A 25,470-nucleotide genomic window follows, 5' to 3' on the forward strand; every position below is an offset into this window, starting at 1 on the left:
TCTGTGGAGCCACAATCAATTAGAACTGGGTTCAGTAACTTCCTGTAAATAAACTGTTGATGACTGGATTTCCCAACTCATTGGTGCTTATTACTCTTCAACCTTCAACATTCTAAGGGATGGCTTGTGTTGTCAAGGTGACAGTAATTAGAGTAATGATTGTTGGTATCATACATTTCTGCATGAATTCATTTCCAGCTCACTCTCCAGGGGATTTAGGCCCACAGTACACATAAGATGGCATTTCTTTTGGCCTTGGTTGTGGTGTGTAAGCTGCGTAAAAAATTGGATTGTGAACAGGAGACCGCCTGTCAATTAGGTTCCATTAACACTATCTCCACCTGCTGCTCTACCAAGCCATACGCCTCTCTCCATTTCAGAATCACACCTACTCATTTAGTGGTGCTGACTCAGTCACACATACACAAGCGCACACATACACACACACACACACATTTGTTTTTCTCTTTGATGAATTGAAGCAAAAAAAATTTGAAATAAGGATATGAAACCCCATACCATTTTTGCCTGACAAAATGGCATTGAAGTCAAAAGTAAACAGGTTATTGTCTCGAATTCCAGTTGAATAACATTGTCAGAAAGTAGGTCATGCACTAGGTATTGCTGCTGTTATGCTCAGTCTGTCTGAGAGCAGCATGCAAAGTCCAGTTTGAACTTTTCAGTGATCAGACAGTTGGGTTTCATCCATGCCACAGAAGCGGCAGAGAAGTTGCAGTGCCCAAATAACATGGAAACCTCAGGATTATTGTCCACTACAGCCTTTTCCAGTTGCATAACTCCAAAGGGAATAATATGCATGCTTTTGTAACATATGTTGTTTAGTAAAATGTAATAAGTCTACAATAGCTTCAAGTACATGACCGTGCTACTTTAAACTCATTTCCAGGGATAAGAGGCAGGTGCACAAATATTCTGGATTCAAATATTCCATTGTTTTGACTCTGGCCTTTGATTCTGGCCTTTGACTGTGCTTGGTTTGAATGGTCAGTATGAATAAGAAGATACTCAACAGCATTAAGCTACAAACAAAATCCATAAACTCTAACTTAGATGATGGAAGTGCAAAACACTGCCTCAGACATTATTTCACCAATTTCTACCCACACAGTAAATAAATACTGATATTGTTGCTTGTGAATCTGAAATTTCAGCTGCCCTGATCACTGAAATTTTCAACAAATGTGACGACATCACTAGCCAAGCAAGCTGTAATAACAGGCAACCAGGCATGTTCAGCATTATTATGCATTACTCAATGCACTTGCTTAATTAACAGATGCTTCAAAAATGGTACCCTCTGCTTTGCATACACAGCAGTTGTCTCTCATTTACAAATGTGTTACTTTGCACTGTCTGCATGTTAACACTGAAATCTATTGAAAATCCATTCAACAAGTTCACGGTACTTTGCAAAGTAACAATATATATCTTGGACAAAAGGGAAAAAAATGAAATCAACCATTTTTATTAGCAAACAGTGTGTGAATCATGGAGTCTCCATGAATGTGTCCACTGTGGATTGTTACACTGTAACAACTTTACAGTAATGTTGTGAGAACACTACATGTTATCTGGGGTTTTGGGAGCCAGATTAGACTCGAGACAACACGCTGACCACGGACAGCTTTGCTTGTGGATATTGAATGTTCATGTTGAAGTAGCAAGATGCTCCTCCCCTTGGAAACTTCATTCCTCACCATCTTTGGGCAAGATGTCCAGCACGGTGTGCAGCTCCCGAGGGTCGCATCCCAGTAGGCCTTGCAGGTTGCAGACAAAGCGATAGACGTAGCGCTTGCCAGCGGTCTTGTGGATGATGTTCTTGTCATAGTAGTAGCGGAGGCCGCGGCTCAGCTTCTCGTAGTTCATGTTGGGCTTGTTCTTCCGGCGGCCCCACAGCCGTGCAACCTGTGACGGGACCGGAGGAAACGCACGTGTGTAAAAACAGCCCAAGTCATGGAGGGAGAAAGTGAGAGACATTCAAGGAATCGGGCTTCTCTAGCTGTGGGTGACAGCAATAGAAGGAAATAAAAGAAAAGGGGAAAATAGAGGAGAGGAACAACATAGAAGGGGTGAGGGTGGTGTATTACACATGATCACAGATCAAATAATTGTTGCTCAATATCGATGAATCAAAGAGGCATTCCTTTTCCTTAATTTCCCCTACACAAACCAAATCTTAAAAGAAAACTTGCACAGATAAGTAATGCACAGGTCATGATGATAATGGCTTAACAGTGTGTTGTGCATAATTGTCAAGCTGTTTCACCAAAGACATTCTGATCCATTGGTTATTTTGATCGATTGTACTCCACTTACCTCATTAGGGTCTGTCAGTTTGAATTCCCAACCATCCCCAGTCCAACTGATGAATGACTGACAGCTGCGGTCAGAGAGAAGCTCCAATAGGAACTGCCATAGCTGTATGGGACCACTTCCTATTAAAATAATTGACTCTCTATTAAAATGATTGACCCGACAAATGATCATAATGACCATATCCAATGTGTTAGTCTGAAATTATGCATCAGCTTACAATCAGTGAATAAAATATATCTATATGTGTTTCACAAAACAAAAACAATCACAGATATCAATATAGAAAATCTTTAAAAAACATTAGCGCTAGCAGTCATTATGAAAGAAAATAACATAGCAGACTGATACAGAGCAGAATATACACTCAGTGAGCACTTAATTAGGTATTTAGACTTATTTTTTAGACTTATTGGTCTTCTGCAGCTGTAGCCTATCCGTTTTGAGGTTTGATGCGATGTGTTTTCAGAGATGCTCTTCTGCATACTACTTTTGTAATGCATGGTAATTTGCATTACTGTCACCTTCCTGTCAGCTTCAACCAGTCTGGCCCTTCTCCTCTGACCTCTCTCATTAACAACACATTTTTGCTCGCAGAGCTGCCGCTCACTGGATGTTATCTGATTACTGAGCTCACCAGGCCTCTCTATCTTCTTAATGATGTTCTGAACAATTTATTTTAGTAAGCCTAAGTTTTGGTCTATGACTGCTGACAAATTGCAATAACAGACTCAAAGGCAATCAAAAGCTTAAAATCAAGACTAGATACTAAAAACTGTCTTACACCTACACCTACCTATCACACCTGACTAATCAGAAACAGGTTTGTTGTCCCAAATGCTATGGCGGCCTGAAATGGGGTCTCCATAGCTTGTATAAAAAGTGCTGTAATTTCTACATCGTCAAAATTAAATGTAGAAAAAAAACCTCAAAAATTATTATGAATCTGCAATTGTGGAGTACAGAGCCAAATCAAGAAAAAAATCCATACAATTTTTAAAGTACAGTCACAATCATTTTAGGCAAGAAATGCTAATTACCAGTATAGCTTGCAAGAATTGCTGCTGAGACCACTGCTCTAGCAGAGTCATTAAGATCCCCCTTCTCTCCTACAAAATCTTTGAAATTCCCAACTGGGTGCAGTAGGGGAAAGGTCTCATTGGACATGGACACATCCTTCTCCACTTCTTGCTGCTGACTGACCCAGGACAGTGAGGTTGTTTTTTCTGTGATATTATAGCATAATGGCTCCATCTCCACCTCACAATCTATGAGGGAAAGACAGAACAGTGAAACTTATTGTAGTCAATCCATGGTACTTTGTGAAATAAACATGATATTTTTCAAAGTAGTCATGCTTGAAGGAAATAGAATCAAGACACATTCTTGCCTGTGCTGTTGAGCTCAGTTTGAGGCATAGCTGATTCCTGTTTCTTCAACACGCCCTCCTGCTTTAACTGGTGGCCTGGGGTCACTGAGTCAAGGGTGAGTACCTGTAGGGGTTCGGGCAGGTAACCAGCAGGTATCTGAGGGTAACTGGGCTCATCTTGGTACTGGGAATGCTCAGAAAGATAATCTATGGAAAGTACAGAAGCCAGTGCCAAAAAGAGAAGAGCGAGTGTTAGGGTTAGAGTGCCCAAAAAGTTCAGAATGATTCACTTTACATTGCACATGGTAGTAAGGGGAAAGAAAATTACTCCTAATACTTAAAAATCAAGTCATAAAATAAATTATCAATGAATAATGACATTATTTAGGTTAATAATCTTTGGTGGTTTCATAACCATTTTGATGTACTGTATATGCTTGTACATTCCAAATGAAACATGTGCAAAGCCTAACTGCAGGTTCATAGGACAGCTGTGTTAGGAGAGTGGCAGTACTGTGGAGCCCTTACCTGAGTCTAGTTCTGTTTGACTATAGAGGGAAGATGTGCATGAGAGAAGTGTGAAACCACAGTCCATTCGACACTCTGAAAGACACGCACACATCATATAACTGTTTAAACTGTCAATTCTTTTGATTACATTTCACTTCATTTTCATTTGATTAATGCTAGCATTAGTAGTCTTTTATGTCTTCAGATCATACAAGAAATCATATCATTTCTGTTTCACAGCCTCAAATGATGACTCAAATATGACTTAAATAGTACATTTGAGTAGTTTAAATACATTAGCCTTTAAACAAGTTAAACTGAAACGTTTAGTGTGTTCATATATATGAAGTATTTTCCTACAGACAGGTCTGTGCTTTGGTATTTCAAAGCATTAACCGCTTGTCTGTGCACTCTAATGTCTAAACATGACCACGGACCAAAAACAAAACAAAAAAGTTTTGTTTCTGAAGGTACATTATACAGAGGCTTCATACTAACAGTGCCCTGGGTAGAAGCTTATCTATGTACACATAGCTACCATTACCATGTTCTGCTTTGAGAAAGCAGTTCAGATGCACAAGTATATTGTCGCAGTGTTTTACGCATACACATATACTTTAGCTGTATATTGGATGTACAATCTATCCCATTCAACTAAGTAGGTTACTATTTTATGAAGCGCTTGTGTATATTTTTGAAGATTCATAATGTTACTGGCATTAGCATAATGTTACACACATTCAGTACAAAACATTTAGCTGTCTACTTTTTTAGATCATGCTCATGTTTAGCAATAGCCTATTTGGAAAATGTTTGGTAAGCAGAATATGTTGCAAAGCAGTCTTGCTGTAACAGTTTGTCCAGCATCATAGGTCCAGTATACCCAAGCATGTGCAATTGAATCAGTGTTTGTTTAGAATATTCAATATTCTTCATTTATTAAAATTTGTCCACTGATGTTGTCTGTAACCTGAATCAGGCCTTCCTCTGCTATTTCTTGAGCATGTTTTCATCACATTTTCTACATTTCTCTAAATTTTAAATTCCTCATCTGTTTTATTGGCCCTTCCCATTGCTGCAACATCTTCTACCAATTAGGGACTTGTGGCAGTTGGCCTGGGCTTTCTGCATAGTGACTGGGGACTGAAATCCTCCCACCTTTGGTGACAGTACGGGCAGTTACCACCCTGAGGAACTGAGGGGATGGGATGTGTTACTTGACAGTCACTTGTGAGGCCCCCATATCTAGTAAGTTGACTGTGGCTGCACTGTAAGTTCAAAGATTGGTTCTCTTGCTCACCGTTGCGCATGGTTTCCAGGTGTTCCCACAGAATCTCTCCGGCGGTGCAGTCAGAGGTCAGGGCCAGGAACCCATCTCTATCCAGGGTGCAGAGCTCACTCCCTGGGAGCCCTCGCAGGTCTGGGCCCAAGCCGTGCAGACTGAACTCTGCCTGGCACCAGTCTAACCAGTGGCTTACCTCCCATTCTGACCACAGTTTAGGGTCTCAGTGAGTGAGAGAGAGATAGATAGAAAGAGATCAAATGAGTGAAGCCAAACAATCATGGCATTTTTAACAAGTGCTCTGTTCCCAGTCCTCCAAGCCAAACACAGCTTTTGACTGAATACAAACTCATTAAATCAGATATTGAATACAAGACAGTATTAATCTAAGCATTACACATTAGATCCAATCAATATACACTCAGTGAGAACTTTATTAGGTAGGCCCATACACCAGCTTGTTAGAAACTGCTGATCTTCTGTGATTTTCACACATAATAGTCTCTAGAGTTTGCAGAGAATGGTACGAAAAACAAAAAAAGAAGGAGAAGGGCCAGACTGGTCAAAGCTAACAGGAAGATGACAGAAATGAAAATAACCACACATTACAAAAGTAGTATGCAGAAGAGCATCTCTGAACACACAACATGCCAAACCTCAAAGTGGATAGGCTACAGCAGCAGAAGACCAATAAGTAATACAAATAAGTATAATAACTACCCAATAAAGTGCTCAGTGAGTGTATAGAAGTATCATTATATTTCTGTGACACTTTGTTCCATTGACTGGTGAGAGGTTCACAGCCTTTCAGTCATGTTATAGCACACAATTTTAATTCTCACAATGTCCCAGCAACAACACATTAACAGCTCTGAGCTGTCCTACCTGGGGGGAAGCGCAGCCGGATTCTCTCCTGTGTGAAGCCAGCAAAGGTGGCCCTCACAGCCTGGCTGAGAACGTCCTTACTGGTGGGAGTGAGAGGGGGGACTACCAGGGGGTCCAGCTCTGCACCACAAACAGGGCAAGGCCATTAGGCAGAGGAGAGAGGAGACAGATGGATGCCTTGATGAATCATCTACACTGACAGTATACACCGACAGCACAGATGTATATCAATATTGATAAAATATGGGGGGAAATATATACACTTATACCTGTATAGTAACAGATAGGAAAACCAACAAAAAAACCAACAAAAAAAGCCTCTATTGACTGGGTCAATTTACTGGTATACCATTAATTGTATTTTTAATTATATTGTTATTATATTTTCATCTTTTTCCCTCTCAATTTGAAATTCCCAATCCTATTTGTAGTCTATTCAATTTGGTGCAAATCCTCTAAAAAAAAATATATTACTCCCAAAATACTATTAACAAATCTTAAAATTCAAACAAAACAATGTGACAATAAATCATCATTGTAAAAATAATTATGAGCTACTAAAACATTCAGATTACATACTGTAGTTCAATTCTTATGAGCAAATCTTATAAATCTGGAATATATATTGCTGATAATGCTAATTGAACATTTTACAATTAGAAAATATTATTACAAGCTGAAAATAAAATAAAAAACAATACAAATTTAGATTGTTTTTCCCTGAACAAAAATGGACCAGTACAAAATGAGCCAAGTCTACAGACAACACAGGATGAAGATGTTACAGTAAATGGAGGATGGGTAGAGTGAGAGGTGGACGGTACCGTAAGTGCTCCAGTCCATTCTGCTGTTTGGGAAGCAAGTGGTGAGGAGGGACACGGTGTGAAAAGACAGAGGCGGGCGGGGACAAGGAGAGGGGCTTTAATATGACATGACCCAGGAGGGAGGAGGTGACGGATATGTGTCAATCACACAGACAGGAGTGGGATGAAGAGTAATCGGAGGGAACAGAAATCATGAACAATGAGGGAGACATTAGGAGCCAGAGATGGATGAGAGCGAGTGAGCAAGAGATTAATAAAGTGTAGAGAGAAGTGAGAGGAGGTGTTAATGAGGTTGGAAAACAAATAGATGTGGAAAGAAAACAACAACCACAGTCACAGCCACAGCCACAGCCACAGGTGTGAGAAAACATAGTCAAACCTCCAGCAGCAGTCTGTGTTCTGCATGATGAACCCAAAGGTGCATGCAGCTGAAGACACTTAACCTCACTCTCCATGACAACAGTTGGCTTTGAGACTGCTGAAGAGTTCTGAAATTAATTTATGGTAACAGATGATGTATTTTGATAATGATCAAGCTAAATCTGCGAAATAAACATAAAGAATACAATGGCAAAACATTGACCAGTTCCTTGGAACTTGAAAAAATCTATTTTTGTTTTGAGCTTTAAAGTCAGTGAAAATATTGAAACTGGTCTAAGTAAATATACATCACAATTTGTTCAGTTTGGAGTAGAACCATGTACAACCAATCTGTTTGCTTGTGTGATAGGATGCAGAGAGGTATGTGAGTAGGCCCAAGCTAATGTAAGCATTTTAACATACGCTAGCAACAAAATCGTCAGATGCTACAGCATTTTGCTTATGTAAGTTTTTTCAGCCTATGTAGATAGGAGGAGCATCACAAAATGGTCAAATATAAATATGATCACAAGGTCTTGTCATTTAACTTGTCAGCAAGACATGCATGCCATGTAATGTAAATTCACTTAAATATAAACAGCATTAACTATAGAGGGAACATCTTGCTTGAGGATGGGGTGGGGCTGAGGGCCCCATTATTAGCAATGAAAATAAGGCGGAGAAGACGACAACAGCCTACACGCGGCCTCCTCTGTGAATAGCAACAAATGGTGCAAGACCAGCTTGCGAAACTAATGTCGCCAATCAGTCATCACCCAGCTGGCAGACCGGGGCGCAAGTGGCCGGAGGGACAGAGTACGTCCACGTCAGGACGGGTGGCAATCCCGAACATCGAGCACCAGGTTCTGTCAGTGCTCCAGCTTAATGTAGAGGGCCTCACCACCGCCAAACTGGAAGTCACTCACCACCTCGCCGACTCCCACAAAGTAGCAGCCATCCTCCTTCAGGAGACACACTGTGACAGTGATAACATCCTCAAACTGCCCGGATTCCAACTTGCTGGGTCCATCCACAGCAAACAGCATGGATTTGCAACCTTTGTCAGGAATGACCTTAGCTGGACAGCCACTGGCCAATCTCCACCAGGCTTGAGCATCGAGTGGCTGTCTACTAAAGTGCAGGACACATCGGTTGTCAATGTTTACAAGCCCCCACCAACAATGCTGACCATGGCATCACTCCCACTGGCACCTGCACCCGCCATCTACGCAGGGGACTTCAACTGCCAACACACAGATTGGGGTTACAGCCATACAACACCAAACGGAGAGACATTAAGCCAATGGGCCTCCAGTGCCAATGCATTGCTGCTGTTTGACCCAAAAGAACCCCCAAGCTTCTTTTCTGCACATTGGAATACCCACACCAACCCGGACCTGGCCTTTGCTGTGTGTCACATGGCCCAAAAGCCAGTGAGACGAGTTCTGGAAAGGTTCCCCCGCTCACACCATCGACCATCCATCATAAAAGTTCCGTCTCTGGTGCAGCTAGTAGCAGGGAAACCCGTCAGGAGATTAAACTTTCAAAAGGCAAACTGGCAGTCATTCACTGAGGAGACGGAAAGAAAATCAGTCTGCCTCCCAGAACCAGATACTGCCGATGTGGACACCGGGTACGCAGCCTACTGCGAAGTACTCCTTGGGGCAGCAAGGAAAACCATTCCCTGTGGCTATAACGCAAACTACATCCCGGGCTGGGATGAAGAGTGCAGCCACCTCCTGCATGTCCACCAGCAGGCGAGCTCCAGGGAAGAAGTGGATGAGTCTGCAACGGCACTCCTGCTGAAGCTGGACGCCACCCGAAGGACAAGGTGGACTGAAGTTGTGGAGTCAATTGACTTCACCCACTCGAGTCGCAAGGACAATCAACCAGCTGACAAGCAGAACAACATCGGCCCCCAAGTGCCCAGTAACAGCAAATGCCATCGCGTCCCAGCTCCTTAAGAACGGCTGCTTCCCGGGTGCAGATAAAAACTTTGCCCGCACAACATCACACGAGGTATCCTCCTTGTGTAGGGCAGCCAGTGTGGATGCTAACCTGTCACGAGACTTCACAACAGCTGAGCTCCAGGCAGCCATAAGCAAACTCAAACAAGGGAAGGCACCAGGCCATGATTACATCCACCCTGAGTTTGTGACCCACCAGAGTGCAAAAACATCCGCATGGCTCTGCTCGTTCTACTCAGCATGCTTCCGGAGGTCCAAGCTCCCAAAGATCTGGCGCCGTGCTGCTGTCATAGCCCTTCCAAAGCCAGACAAACCTGCTGAAAACCCTAAGTCCTACAGACCCATCTCACTGCTCTGCGTCCCATTCAAGATCTTGGAGAGGATGATCCATAGCCGCATCGAGCCAGTAGTGGACCCACAACTCCCACGGGAACAGGCCGGTTTCTGTCGCGGATGGTCAACGGTCGACCAGGTGACACTGCTCACTCAAGATATTGAGGACAGCTTCCAGCAAAAAGAGAAGGCTGGAGTAGTGTTGCTGGATCTCACAGCTGCCTATGACACCATCTGGCACTGTGGACTCCACCTAAAGTTAGTAAAGACCATCCCCGACCGGCATATGGTGAAGTTCATCATGGAGATGCTGACGAACCGCAGCTTCACCTTACGGACCAGTGACGGACGGACAATGCAGCAGGCTCAGGAGGCTGAGCAATGGCGTTCCGCAGGGGTCTGTCCTCGCACCGATGTTGTTCAACATAGACATCTACGATCCACTGGAGACAACATCCCGGAAATATGGCTACGCTGATGACCTGGCCATTATGATGCCAAAATGGGAGGCGATGGAAGACGGCCTAAACCAGGACATGGGGATCCTGGCAGCCTACCTACGCAAATGGCGGCTACAGCTTAGCATTGGCAAGGCAGTGTCAGCAGCTTACCATCTCAACAACAGCGAAGCAAAAAGGGAACTGGATGTATTAGTCGACAACAAGCGCCTGGAGTTCCAGCAAGCCCTGCGGTACCTTGGTGTACGTCTGGATAGGACACTCTCCTTCAAACAACACCTTGAAGAAGTGACGGACAAAGTGTCATCAAGGGTCTCACTAATCTGATGTCTCGCCGGTACTAGCTGGGGTGCATCTGCCAAGGTGCTTCGAATCTCCACGCAAGCCCTGGTCTTCTCTGCAGCTGAATACTGTGCCCTAGCCTGGTGCAGAATTCCACATGCCAGGAAGTTCGACATAGCCATAAACAACACTCTTCGGACCATAACTGGCTGCCTGAAGCCCACCCCCGTGTTCCACCTGCCAGTACTAGCGGGAATTGCTCCGGCCGGCCTCCGACGAGAGGCTGCTACCCTCGCCCTAGCAAGGAACGCCCGTGAATTTCAATTGAAGGGTGTCTTTAGATCTCTTTTACTTTGGAGAGTGAGTGAGGAGTGGTCAGTCGCTCAAGTCTTTTGGTGGGTAGGGGGATGGGGTTTGTGGTTCGAAGGGTTTCTACTTCAGCCTGTTCAGAAACTGTGGCCACTTTCCAGTCCAGTGACAGGAATTGACATGTGAGGGCAAGATAACAAGATGGCAAGATATCAAACTGCCTCTCTGACTACTTACAGGTGCATCTCAAAAAATTAGAATATTGTGGAAAAGGTTTTTTCCGTACTTTCATTCAAAAAGTGAAATATTAATATATTCTAGATTCATTCCACATAAAGTGAAATATTTCAAGCCTTTTTTGTTTCAATCTTACGGTTTACAGCTCATGAAAATCAAAAATCCCATATCTCAAAATATTATAATATTACATAAGAAAAGTATGTTTATTTATGCACTCAATACTTGGTCGGGCAATCACAGGGAGGACTGCTGACTGTTGTCCAGAATACACTCATTAACACTCTCCACAAGGAGGGTAAGCCACAGAAGGTCATTGCTGAAAGGGCTGGCTGTTTGGAGAGTGCTGTATCAAAGAATATTCATGGAAATTTGACTGGAAGGGAAAAGTGTGGTAGGAAAAGATGCACAAGCAACAGGGATGACCGCAGCCTTGAGAGGATTGTCAAGCAAAGCAGATTCAACTTGGGTCAGTGCATCAAGAGTCACCACGCACAGATGTGTCCAGTGAATCGCTACAAGTGTTGCATTCCTAGTGTCAAGCCACTCTGGAACCAGAGACAACATCGGAAGCGTCTTACCCGGGCTAAGGAGAATAAGAACTGGACCGTTGCTCAGTGGTCCAAAGTCCTCTTTTCAGAGGAAAGTAAATTTTGCATTTCATTTGGAAATCAAGGTCCCAGAGTCTGGAGGAAGAGTGGAGAGGCACAGAATCCAAGTAGCTTTAAGTCCAGTGTGAGGTTTACACAGTCAGTGATGATTTGGGGTGCCATGTCATCTGCTGGTGTTGGTCCAGAGTCAACGCAGCCATCTACCAGGAGATTTTAGAGCACTTCATGCTTCCGTCTGCTGACAAGCTTTATGTTGATTGTTGATTTCCTTTTCCAGCAGGACTTGGCACCTGTCCACAGTGCCAAAACTACTAGTAACTGGTTTGCTGACCATGGTATTACTGTGCTTGATTGGCCAGCCAACTCACCTGACCTGAACCCCATAGATTCTATGGGGTATTGTCAAGAGGAAGATGAGAGACACCAGGCCCAACAATACAGAAGGTGAAGGCTGCTATCAAAGCAACCTGGGCTTTCATAACACCTCAGCAGTGCTACAGGCTGATTGCCTCCATGCCATGTACTGAGTGCATAAATTAACATACATTTCAGAAGGTCGACATTGCTGTATTATTTGATTGCTCTTATGTAATATTTTAATATCTTGAGATACTGGATTTTCATGAGCTGTATGTTATGTTCTCAGGCGTCCAGGGGTAGGAGGGAGTATGCAACAAAATTATAATGAAATAAAATGACCGGGAGGATATATTTGAGCGTTATGGGAGTGAAAAATGACCAAACAAACCAGATTTGAGGTGCAATAAAGTGTATTTACAAAAGAACAGTGGATGTGCTATTTACAGATTTCAAACAAATATTCACAAGACAAAGACACATGGGGTACGAGGCCAAGGGTGTTGCCAAATCAATGACATTAACAAAACCAAAGAGAGCTAAAAACAAAAAACATACTAATTGTTCCCTGAACAAAATAATATCTCTCTACTCTATAATCAAAATTACATTGGTGGCAATCACCCCTTTCCTAAGGTGTCTAAACAATTGTTCACCCTACGTGCAGCAACAGTGTGTAGAGGCCTCTGTCTTACCTGCCCCAGGGCCTACACACGGACAACCACATTCACATGAGTTGGAGAACGGATAAACACACATACACACAACAGGGTTCTCAATAGAATGAGTAGCCAAGTCTAGCATAGCCCCCCTATAGGGCAGCCAACACACAGTTTATTTAAGCAGAGGAGGGACGTGATTGGTGGAGGCGGGACCAGGGCAATGATGATTGACAGCAGGGACATCGAATGGAAATGGTTGATGGGTTCATCTGTAGAGTTTAAGGGGGGAAACAGACAGACATACATACGTGGAACGTAACACTGTAAGCCGTAATGTTCAAGATTAAAATAAAAAATAAAAGTAAATATTTCACTTCATGTGTAATGAATCTAGAATACATGAAAGTTTGACTTTTTAATTAAATTACGGAAAAAAAAAAACTTTTCCACGATATTCTAATTTTTTGAGATGCACCTGTAAGCCTGTTCTGAAACCAGATGAAAGGACAGTGCCCACAGGGGCGTTGTGGGTAGAAGGGTTTCTACTTAAGCCTGTTCAGAGCAAAGGTCTCTGAAACAAGACTTGCCTTGAGCCCCGAACCAGATTAAACATCGTGGATGAGCATTGCAAGTGGTAAGTGGGGTCAAACTATTTATTTATTTATTATATCTTTATTTTTAACTGCTCCGATATAAATTGACTGTGATAATTAATATTGGTTCTATACCTGAAGATGGATTCTGTGCCATTTTTAGATTTCATATTCACATGCAGGAGTCATGGCATTTGGGACTGTTATTGCTACTTGTACACCGCACACAGCAGGTAATTCTGCTTGACAGGAGAAAAAAAAAAAACATTCCTTTTAATAATGTAAATACCAGCATCACAATCAGTAGTACTATGATATTGCAACAATGCAAATCCATAGACAATACTTCATATTTATAATGATTATGGTAATACAGAAAACAAATGCACACTAAAAAACTTGTTGTTGGGTCAAATAAACCAATAGGAGTAAAAAAGGAAAACACTTGCACACTCACTTGATGCTCCAAAAAACAAATAATGATATTTATTGTACCATGTGGACTGTCCATATGGCCGGTACAATAAATATCATTATTTCTTTTTTGGACCATCAAACAAGTGGCGTGCTGATAATGTATTTGGGTAATTACATTTGTTTAAGGTAAATGTGTTTTTGGCACCATCTAGTGGTGAGAGCTGAGAACAGAGAGTAATAATGAAGTAACATGTGACCTCTGCGTTCGAATCTGCGTAGCCTACGCGTAGCCACTACGCCGTTAAGAGCATTTATACTTGCGCGTTGGGGTGTCTGCATCGCCCTGCAATTACACCGCCAAAACGCTAGTTTTCGTCGTCATTATATTCCATTAATAATTTGCGATTATCTTGTATGGATCTTACTTCCGTTAATGGCGGCTGAAAACAGCGGCGAGTCCACAATTAACTGTAAAAGCTTGTCCACAAGTGCAAGTACACAACGAGCCCGACATTTTGTTTGAGTTATACTTTATAAACAACATTTTAATTGCTTAACACACTGAAATAAGGTATATAACGTTTTAAGCCTCCATGAGCTAGCCAGATAAATTGCTTGTAATTACGCATCATCTAATCACTTTGCTTTCAGTCTGACAACTTTTTGCCTTAAAAGTGCGTCTCAATCGCGTGCTGGGAACACACCTCCGAAGTCGACTTATTTTTGAAGGACCGATTACTAATCAGGCAACGAGGCATCAAGTCAACTGATTTCGGTTTCGGACACAGCAAAGGCAACTGAAACTGATCAATGGCGGAGCAGCCGGAAATGCATAAGTATATGTCAGGCTTCAGGCGGGAACGCGGCTACACGGAGCATAGACTCGACGCAGAGTCGACGCCGAAGTATAAATCAGGAAGTGAAGTGTTCATGGCACGTAGAATACTTAAGCAGTATCTGTGTTAGCCGAATTCATGGCATAGCTCATTTCTACAGTAATAAATATTGCATAAGGATATAAATACTAATAATTAAGAACTTGTGATGAATACATGCTAGTGATTGTAAAAGACAATACGTTAATTGGTTAAATGTACAAGTAAAAAAAAAACCCAGAATGTGACCTTAGTTCATGATATATTTAAAGTTATGTACAAGCATTCACAAGAAGCATTGTTATGATTTGTTCGCAGTTTCACCCTGTTTTTTTTATCCAATAATTCATGTCTAACCAAAGAAAAATGTTAAATGAATGTTGAGCATTTACTTTTTTTCTTTAAAAAAAAATTTGTTCATCACTTATTGCCTCCTCTTCAAGAAGAAGACAAAATAAATGTTTGAAAGAAAAAAGATGCATTTTAAATGAAATGCATTAACCTAACTAACAAATTGTGCATGACCACAAGCAGGATCACTGAGCAGGATGAAAACACTCAAGAAGACAGCGATGAAGATGGTCCTCTGGCTTTCCTGCTCGCTCCTGGCCAGATGCAGCACTAATTCAAGTAGGAACCAGTCTGCCAGAGACCCTTCTGCCCCACGCCCCTGTGTGGTGCTGCAGCCTGACTCACACCTGGGAGTGGTGCCTCCTGAAGGTGGAGGTGTAGGGTGGCAGTGGGACCCTGCTAGGGCCCAAGGCTCCATCACTGTGACTCAGGGCTGCATGTTGACCGTGTGGACGGAACAGGGAGGGCACCAGACCTTCCCCAGTGGGACTCAGGTCCACCTCAAGGGGTGGGAATGGACCTCAAAACCCCTGGCTTTCCACTGCAGCTGTGAAATGGAAGATGTCCCGAACCCGGTGAGAAGGCCACTATTATTGGTTGCATATTTGTATCTATGTGCAAACATGCCAAGCCCTTCATGTGTGTCCTGTGCTTTTCTCAAACAGGTTTATGGAGCTTATGAAAATTTTATTCAACAGCATGTGGACCCAAAGACGGAAAGGGGGGACGAACATTACTGCAGGGTGGAGATGGCGAAGATCAACAAGAGAAATAGGTGCAAGGCGGTCAACACGTTCATTCACGCTTGCATAAAAGACGTCACTGATGTGTGTATAACCACCGAAGCCCTCGGAAAACAAAAATGTCATCTTAGTAAAAATAGTTTCAAACAGACTGAGTGCAGGAAACTTCCTAAGAAATCTTGCCAATACAAATTCAAAAACTTCCAAAAACCCATCAAGATTGTCTGCAGGGACAATAAACCTGTCCACTTTTGTTCTATCAACCCTTGAACAATCTATTCTTGTACTATTTTTATTATGCACCTATGTGTAAACTGCTCGGGATGACAGTGCCTGCTAAATTAAAGTACAGATATTGCAGGCATTTTTAGATGATGCAGAGCTCCCCAAATGTGCTTGAGGGACATATGAATGTTTTTGTCCGTGGTGTAAGAGGAGAGCACTTATTTTGTGATGTTGAACATAAATGTGGTCTTTGGCTTTGCTGCAGCTGCTCGCAATTGTGGCAAGTGGGCATTTCCACATAACAATCATTCGCCTACATTTAACCAGCTATTGTATGCAAGCAATTCAATAAAAAGAGACATGGGTGATACTATTATTTTTTTCTGTTTCCTGTTGCACAAAACCCAATAAATATTATTATTTGTAGAGAAGGGACAGTGGCCACTTTTCGGTCCTGTGACAGGCACTGACATTTGAGGGCAAGATCAAACCTCTCCAACCACACGAGTGAGACCAGAGAAAAGACTAACCACACGAATGAGACCAAGCTGAAGATGGAAAAAAAACAAAAAAACATTACATTTCTGTCTTCAGAGTAATGTGTTTGCAATGTATGTATATATAAATATTATGGATTAATGTATTCTTATAGAATCGATTTCGACAGGACTTTCCGTTCTGAACCGAACAATTCATCTTGTATCAATTCTCTGAACTTTTCTATGTTTTTCAAAGACTAGCTAGTGTTCATGTCTCATTTTGTTCAGCAAAAAATTCAGCCAGATGGCCATTTTACAAAAAGCAAGTTTATATTTTGCATTTCATTTCTTTCCAGCTATAACCTCTTTTTGCAAGATCACAAGGAACTAAGTGCGTTTCCTCTACCATAGCACCACCAGAGGGGCACTTCTGGGGTGTCTTATTAGGCAAAAAAAGGTCACAAGGTGCTTGGGGAAAAACTGTGGTTATAGTGAACAAAATATAATATTCTACTATCGTGGCACCCGAATAGGTTGACTTGCTGTGCACATCAGTCTGACTAGCACCCTAGACTGACTCTTGCTCTAAGTTTACTGTATGTGTCTGTGGCCTAATGCACACCCCCATAACCCAAATGGGCCCCCACATTGGTGCACAGAGAGGTGCCCTTTCCATCCCCTGAAGAGACTGCACACGCTGTGAACATGGCATATGCTGGAAGTGAAAACCTACACAATGTCTTTTAAAGCATGTAATTACAAAGTTTTGGTCATTCCTACCTTCATCATCAAGCATTGGGAAAACCTGTATAAACAGTGAGTTCTGTATGAACCTGCTGTATTGAAATGGTACCAAACCATGAAACCAAAACTGAATCAAGATGTTTGTGTACTGGCACATTCCAAATATGAGAAGCTTACTATATTAGCAGAACTACTGTATAACACTAAATAATAGCCAGGTGAAGAAACCAGGCTGATTGGAAACATAATATATGCAGTGTCTGACACACAAAATTGCGATTTATACCAGCAAGTGAGCTTCAGCATGAACTCTGTTGCCTATGTAAAATTAAGCCAAAAATGTAGAGTGTTTCTCAAGTTTAATACATTTTAGTGTTCAAACTTTAAAAAACACAAATATTAAAAGGGGGCGGGGCAGAACAACAATTGTCAGACAGCAAACCTGTGCAGCTCTATAGAGTGCCAATTCATCTTTATAAACCCCAAACTTTCAGTGATGCCGTTCCTTTTAGCAGTGCACTTAAACGTCTTATCCACTCCTAGCACTGACATTAATCAGCTTACCACATGATCACAAATCAGTGAGTTAAAATCAATGCCAAATTCCATGTGAGTGAATACTGAGTCAAATCTGGCACAATTAATCTAGTGTGGCATGGAAATGTAATCTAGCAACCTTGTCTCGCAGGTCTGAGTAGGGCCACTCTACTTCCCCACCAAGGGTCCCGGTCAGTGATGCTCAGTTCAAATTTCTCCAGTGAAATCTCCTGCCTCAGTCCACCATGCCCTGCCCTTCCCTGGTGTGCGAGCGCTGGTGGAATCGGAGTCCCCCGCAGTTGCGGAAAGTCTTGCCACACTGACTACAGGCGTAGGGCTTTTCGCCGGTGTGAATACGGAAGTGCCTTGTGAGCGCCCCCGAGTGGCGGAAGCGCATGCCACACACAGAGCAGGTATATGGTCGCTCCCCTGTGTGGATGCGCAGGTGGGTCTTCAGGTTCTCCATGCGGTTGAAGTCGCGGCCACACTGGGTGCAGTGGTAAGGGCTGCGTCCCGGGGGAAAGATCTGCCGTTTGGGATTTCTGGGTTTGGGGTTGTGGCGCTGGCTGTGGTGTCGGCGCAGCTCCCCCGGCAGGTGGAATGCTTCTCCACAGACCTTGCAGACGTGCATTCTGGGAGGCGCAATTGAGGCAGAGTTTGTGCTGCCAATCTGGCCAGCATAAGGCAGCTGTGAGGTGGAGAGTCCCACTGTCTCTGCAGGCTGGTAGGAGTTTGAGAAGTTAGAGGGGAAGATGGAAGGGGCACTGACTGCTGGTGCAAGGGTGCTCTGATCAGGAGCATCTGGGGCAAAGATGGGAGGGTCAGCTACAAATGCAAGAACAAATAAAATATCAGAGAACAAGAGAATAGACATGTATTACAATAATAAATGGTGCCATGTAGCACCTAAAAAACAGTTCCAACAACAACTATAATCTCCAAGAAACCTTACAACTTACAGTCAGCATTTTGATGCAGTCACACCCATCCCCTCTCAATAACTATCTTCACATCAGACTTCAACTTACACAGTGACAGGCTGGTGCAGGGAACCAGAGGTTCAGTATTGCAGCTCTGAAGATGCAGTGGCTCAGGCCGCCAGTCTTCAAGCAGTTTGGACTGAGCTAGAGAGAGGCTATCCGGGTTAAAATGATCCTCTTCAGCTATGCTAGCACTGGAGCCAGCACTGGAGCCAGAACCAGACTCAGAATGATGGTCTAGCTCAGACTTCTCTTCCTTTACCTTCACCTGCTCCACTTCAGAACTTCCTGAGCCAGTGCATAGAGATGATGTGCTGCCCAATGCTGTGGCAGCCTCTGGATTAAAATTCACCAGGTTCTCAGAGTAGAGTTTAGGTGAACTCCCCTTGACATCTGTGCAGGGAGATGAAGACATGTAGGGAGTGGTACTGTAAATGTTAAACGGTACCATTCTCATGGCAATACATAGGTCTATACGGTGATGGCACTTTAAATAAAAATTATTATTATACCAATATTATGTTTAAAAAAAAAAAAAAAAGAAAAAAAAAAAAAGAGCATGGGTAACAACCCAGAACACCACACAGAACACTCAATACCTGTGACAACTTCCTGGCTTGCGACTGGTTCTCCCAGACTAGGGTCCAGCTCTTGAGAGCATACTCGGCCATCCTCCCGGATTTCACTAAATGACCCGTTGTGTCTTGTACTTGTTTCAGCGGGTGCAGCCAAAAACCCGTAACTTTCTTCAATCGCAACACTCGATGAAGCCCCGATTTGGAATTTAACTTTTGTTTTGTCGTCCTTCTGTAGTTTGTCTTTCCCTGTTTTCAATTTGCTGTTTAGTTGAGGGCTCGGTGACTTTTGACTTGGTGGCATTTGAGCAGTTGAGCTGACGTTACCCACAGTTACCACAATCTGCGCTTGACTCTCGTCCCCCACTTTGCATGTATCACGGACACTGAGCTCTAACTCAGCTGCTTGCAAACGCTGCTTGAGCGACTTGTTCTCCCGTAATGTTTCATGCATTTGGTCACGAACATCTCCTAGGGCCTGACCGACCAGTTTAGTGATCTCCAACACTGCAATTTCCACCGCCACTTCAAACGCACCATGTATTGTCGCCGCCAGTTCATCCTGGAAAGAAAGCGACACCTCGCTACCTAAAACCGAATTTGCAGTTTGACGGGCATGTGTCGACATTGCCGAAGTATTAGTCTCCCTTTTCTTGTTACCAATCTTCAGTTTATTCTGAGTTTCCATGTCGCGCCATAATTCGGCAACTTAGCTTCAGAAATAAGTATCACAAGTTGCAAACGTTATCTAATAAAAATGTCATATTCACGAACATGCACCGAAACACTTTAAATGAAAACAAGAGCAGGACCTAGCTAACAAAGGCGTTCCAATGTGCAAGTTAGCTCACATGCTGACATTGGAGAACTTGTTAGCCATCTACATTTGGATTGCTAGCCAGCTGGAGTGCTGTTTAAATGTTGCAACCGATAGCTAGCAGCTCTTAGTCTAGCTGGAAATATATATATTTAACCACAACTTAAAACTATGTAGTTAATGTTAGCTAACCGACTAGCTAGCTATAGCTAACGTAAATTAATGTTACTTAGCTGGCAAGGGAATGCATTGTCTATTTAAAAAATGCTAACTTCTAGCCAGCTTACATTAGCAATAAGATAGCCCGAACACTAGCTAGACTAGCGATCACTTGAACAGTGCCGTAAGAAGTGGTTCGTACATTTTAAACCACCAAGTTTCGGCAATTGTAAGATAACATTTAAAGTAATGTTTTTTCTTTAAAAAGTATCATCTACTCTGCTAGCTCACGTCCATCTTTGTTCAAACGCTCAAGAAGACAGCTTCCGCTTTCCTGTTTACAAAAATGTGGGCCGACTGGTTCAGTTTCCTTGGAATTCTTATCTCAATGAGCAGGACCTGATAAGGAATAAAATAAGAAGTCCTATTTCATTCACGACATTAAATAACAATGTCCTTGCGTGGTGGTATGAATCAATAGCATTATACATTACTAGGCTAAGGCAATAATCTGGGATATAGCCATCATAGTTCACCCAATAATGTTGTGCTTTCATCGTGAACATGTATCCGCCAAGCAGCCTAATACTGCCACCTACTGTGTCGGAGTGCAATCAATGGCACAGAACAAAATATACTCAAACTTGACTCACGGTGTTGCCCAGGGGGTTTCAAAGTCGTCCCTCTGATTCACTGTGCTACCAGCTAAGTTTAGTTCTCTCGCCTCTAATTTCAAGCCTGGGAAGGCACAATTGTGGCAGACTATTACAGACCAACTGTCCTCATATTTAATATGTATACATTTAAGGAGAAAATGAAAATGGCCAGGATGTCTTTTATTATTACATGTCATTTTACATTACATGTCATTTGGCTGACGCTTTTATCCAAAGCGACTTACAGCTGATTAGACTAAGAAGGAGACAACCCTCATTGAGCAATGTAGGGTTAAGGGCCTTGCTCAAGGGCCCAACGGTGCAGATCTTATTGTGATTACACCGGGTATCAAACCACCGATCCTAGTCATGTACCTTAACCACTACGCTACAGGCCACCCATTATCAGGGAAACAGATTGTCAGAGTAGCTTCTGTAAGGGCCAGTCCACCTTTCAGGCTCAGCACTGGATGCAACATTGCCACTGAACACGTGGGGGTTTTGTAGCTCTGGTTGGTAGCCTGTAACACGTGTGTATGAATGGGCGCTTTGGATAAAGGCGCCAACCATTTTATCCATTTTATATAAATGACAACCATTGTAACACAAAGCAAGATTACAAAGTTAGCTGGATAACTGCACAAAGTAAAACTTGAAACAGTTCTTTTTGTTTCAGTTTATGATTCAGATTTGGGCAGGGTCCTGGTTTTACTCATTGCAGATCCGTCTAACTCAGTAATTCTGCTTTGTGAAACAGGCCCCTGGTCTTTGAAATCAGAAAAGATTAAGTTCAAATTATTTTATTGGACAACTTGGGAGCGGAGGGTTGCCAATGTAATGGAATGCTTAGGTTTATGTTAAGCTGGACAGACGGTCATGTCTGAAGCTGTTACTGCTGAAAATGGCACCCTATCAGAAAGTGTGACTAGCCCAGTACTTTTTAATATTATGAATCTGCATTGAAGGAGAGGTCTTCCTCCAGTGATGTAGTTATGCCTCTGTCAGGGCTTAGTCATTCTGAGGGTTCTGCTTCCAGCCACTCCCCTCACTAGATCTATGTAATCTACTAAGTGTAAAACACAAACATTTATGTGCGACAACAAGAGCCTGTCTTGCTATGCAGGTACAAGCGCCTCTAATGACTCTCTATGCCTTGGACTAATTAAATTGCCATCATTGCAGTGGGATGCCATGAGCAATGTGGGAAGAGGCTCTGGAACTGGACTGCACTGTGTATGGGCACATAGCTGTCAGCACACAGGCCTGCCCCCACTGCACACAAACACTTCTCCAGTCTCAGAGGGCAGATATCCCACCCTAAAAGAGAGCGAAACCACAAAATGTGGTTTGGGCTCATGTCAGTTTGAACCTTGATCCATTTTTGATCCGTTTTTGATAGGGGAGGGGGACGTCAGGTGGGTGGAAAGTGAGGATATGGTGGCCTGGACCCCACATGTCATGGCCGTAGTTATCTGCCCAGTATGGTGCCTGCAGTGCTGACAACCCCTGACCTGGTGAAAATGTTAATGAGTGCCAGAGGCGATGTGAGTAATCAGTGCCCCCTGGGAGGGGAGAGACGGGGCAGAAGGAAAGGTCATCTTCCACCTCCCGCACAAGCTTTGGTCCCATCTTAAGGGCTTCTGCTAATGCTACATTCAGTCCACCTAAACGAGTAGCAGCGTTTATTAAAATAGTTTATTAACTTAATCCTTACAGTTTTAGGGCACAATGCTATCTAAATATTCTACTGCTCTGTTTGTTAGATCACAATTTAGGGCAAGGCATCACCTCCCTGAAATGTTCCTTGACCCGGAGACTAGAAATCATAACTCATGAAGACATTTTCCAGGCCAAAATAATACTGGAAATAACTCTCAGGGGTCCTCAAAGACAGTGCTTCTCTACAAAGGGGATCCTTGCTTGCCTGTGAAAAAGGAACATTCAAGGGGAAGTTCGTCCAAAAATGAAAATATTTTCCACTAATCCAGAGTCATATCTGTCCATCCAGATAGTGTTGCTGAAATGTGACAAGTTTTTTAGATATAGGCTGCATGTGTGGCCTCAAAGTGTCAAAAATGTACATTTGGAAAATTTAACAGCAACCTCTCCCTCTCCAAATATAATCCCGCTTATTCACAAACATACACGGAGATTCATTTATATATATTTTTAGCTAACTCTAGTTTCTTCTATCAAAGTATGCCAACTGCATAATATGCGCACAGAGTCTGATGCAGGCAGATTAGTATGAATTATAAATTGCAGCATCTAGAAAACTTCACATCTGGATGGACTGATCATACTCAGGGAAACATACATAATTGTTTGGATGAACTGCTACTTCATGAAATTCAGGTGGGATAGGAAATTAAGGAAATTGCAAGAATTGAAAGTATGTGGAAAAAAACACCAGTAACAACCATTATTTTTGATCACAACAATCTAATCTCAGAAGTGCCATACTTGATACCAGGAATGGAATATACAATACTTAAATGGCATTCTTTGCAAGTGTTGCTGCCCTTTATCAGGAAGACAGTGATGTGTACAGATGAGGCTGACTATGGGCAGTGGGCAGGCACAGCAATTAACATTTGAGTCACTTCTTGTCATTAACAGCTTACAACAGCAAGGACCCCACAGAGAGGCCCGCTACAATTAATCAAACAGATGCACCAGTGGCCTTAATTGAATCAGACATCAACATCCTGGCTCGTCTTCGCTTACAGTTTCAAAGGGAATCTTTAAAAGTCTTTGATGTATCCTGATCAAGAAAATGATCACCTCTGCCATTATGGTTGTGTAGTACACTCCACTTTGCGTTCCAAACAGAGAGAGACTGTAATTGTGTGGTTCTCATTAGTCACAGCAATATTCAATGGAACACTTAGCTTACTGTACAATATAAAATTCTGGTTTTAAAAATTATATTAAAAACTATTCTGTTACCATCCTCTGCCACTTTTCAGCACCAGGTCCTCTCAAAATTAAATAACATTCTAAACAAAGTCATGATCAGTTGGTTTTTCTTTGACAGTTATGACAGTTTGATCCACTCCTCCCCCCTATAATAACACACAAGTACTCATATTCAAACCATTTCAGCCTCCACAATGTCCCTGCACCCTACTGCTAGCCAATCACATCTTTCTATTGGCCAAAGAGCTGGGATGAGGAGCAATATATAACTGGAGTGCAGCGGTTTCAAGACCACTTCAATGGTGAAGAGATTTGTGGACTTTCTGAACTCTTTAGGTACCCAGATTACATCAGAAGATGTTGTGCTCCCAGCTGCAGGTCTTACTGGTTGCTCTCTCTGCATCAGTGCTGCTTGCCCAAGTCAACGGAGCACCCCAGAGGGACATGCTAGCTGAACTACTGCAGACGGATGTCACAGAGGGTAATGAGGTAAGGGTGTGTGTCTGCCTTCTTTTTTCGTTGGTATTTTCTTAAACATGTTCATGTAAGTCATGGCAAATTTGGCAGTCGATGGCATGATCTGTGAACATCAGCAAGTCCAAGCACAGGGTGTCGATTCAGGAACTCAGCTGAAGCCTGTTTGAACTACCTCTAGTGTATGCAGAAAGAGAGGTGTACTCTGTGCCATGCAACTCATTAAAGAATGAGTGTCCAGGTCAGCTGGCTTAGTAGGTTGCCAGTATTTACAAATAAATAATTATATAAAAGCTTTTATGTTGTGGGGAACACAGATCCATTTGCTTTGTAGTTTACATACAGTAGAAGCTCCATGTGGTTCTTGCAAGAGATTTAGAAATGACTGGTTGTATACCTCAGTTTCTCTTCTTGGCCATGTTCCAGGACCTCTCCCGCATGCTGTTTCTGAAGATTGTGTCCGACCTGATGATAACAGGGGACAACAAGGTCCTGCCTGACCCACGGTCCATGGAGGAGTTGAGAATTCACCAGGATGTGGCACGGCAGCTGCCACTCTCCCAGCGTGAGCGCAAAGCCGGCTGCCGGAACTTTTTCTGGAAGACCTTCACTTCCTGTTAGTGTGCAGCACAGTGTAGTCCTTTGTGTCAGTTTCAGAATTGTTTTAATATTTTTTTTTTTTTGCACTTACTTGAAAGACCTGTGCAATGTAATCATGTCTTATGAATGCAGAAAGGAGACTAACTTGTCCTGTCTTGGAGGCCAACTGTTCCACCACTATCTGCAGCAATTAGATCTACATTAGCCAGATTTATTTATTATCCAGACATCCAATAAGTTTGCTCTTTACAGTTTGAAATTGGGTTGTGTGGAACTAATCTCCAAGACTCACACTGATTACCATCTCTCTGCTAGCACAAAGCTCCATGGGAATGTCAAGCCATGGAAATTGGAGGGGGAATTTCTCTTGGCATATTCCACTCGTAGGCTCCCATTAAAACCCCAAGGTCTCTTTTCTTCCTCAGGCTGAATCATATTATCTTTCTTCTGAATAAAATCTTAATTGCACTAGATGGTCATAAAAACTGGCACTAATAGCCCCTATACTTACAATCTGGCCCCTACAGCGACATGGCCAGTGTGTGA

At 42.7% G+C, this 25,470-nt stretch overlaps 3 protein-coding genes and 1 pseudogene across 5 annotated transcripts; 2 read left to right on the top strand and 2 right to left on the bottom strand.

The window, feature by feature from the left end:
* Positions 1 to 199: 199 nt before the first annotated feature.
* LOC133123426 (protein c-ets-1-B-like) lies at positions 200 to 7,223 on the bottom strand (annotated as a pseudogene).
* Positions 7,224 to 13,299: 6,076 nt separating this feature from the next.
* LOC133125292 (uncharacterized) lies at positions 13,300 to 16,352 on the top strand. 3 transcript variants are annotated; one of them, XM_061237096.1, is made up of 3 exons: positions 13,300 to 13,414; positions 15,200 to 15,591; positions 15,682 to 16,352. In XM_061237096.1, exons 1-3 carry the CDS (start codon positions 13,399 to 13,401, stop codon positions 16,027 to 16,029), a joined length of 756 nt encoding a protein of 251 aa, XP_061093080.1. In that variant the 5' UTR covers positions 13,300 to 13,398; the 3' UTR covers positions 16,030 to 16,352. The 3 variants fall into 3 exon arrangements, with proteins under 3 accessions (XP_061093080.1, XP_061093079.1, XP_061093081.1); XM_061237095.1 differs by having other exon boundaries at positions 13,307 to 13,414; positions 15,197 to 15,591; XM_061237097.1 differs by having other exon boundaries at positions 13,307 to 13,414; positions 15,197 to 15,591; positions 15,715 to 16,352.
* Positions 16,353 to 17,549: 1,197 nt separating this feature from the next.
* On the bottom strand, positions 17,550 to 20,808 carry LOC133124285 (zinc finger protein 250-like). The gene is made up of 3 exons (XM_061235343.1): positions 19,324 to 20,808; positions 18,773 to 19,117; positions 17,550 to 18,569 (listed from the first exon to the last, which is right to left on the bottom strand). Exons 1-3 carry the CDS (start codon positions 19,985 to 19,987, stop codon positions 17,980 to 17,982), a joined length of 1,599 nt encoding a protein of 532 aa, XP_061091327.1. The 5' UTR covers positions 19,988 to 20,808; the 3' UTR covers positions 17,550 to 17,979.
* Positions 20,809 to 24,207: 3,399 nt separating this feature from the next.
* Positions 24,208 to 24,945, top strand: sst5 (somatostatin 5). The gene is made up of 2 exons (XM_061235344.1): positions 24,208 to 24,339; positions 24,751 to 24,945. The coding sequence occupies exons 1-2, from the start codon at positions 24,208 to 24,210 to the stop codon at positions 24,943 to 24,945; spliced, it is 327 nt and encodes a 108-aa protein (XP_061091328.1).
* The last annotated feature ends 525 nt before the right edge of the window (positions 24,946 to 25,470 follow it).

Source organism: Conger conger, chromosome 3, assembly GCF_963514075.1.
Source record: "Conger conger chromosome 3, fConCon1.1, whole genome shotgun sequence".
In the NCBI taxonomy this organism is placed as follows: Eukaryota; Metazoa; Chordata; class Actinopteri; order Anguilliformes; family Congridae; genus Conger; species Conger conger.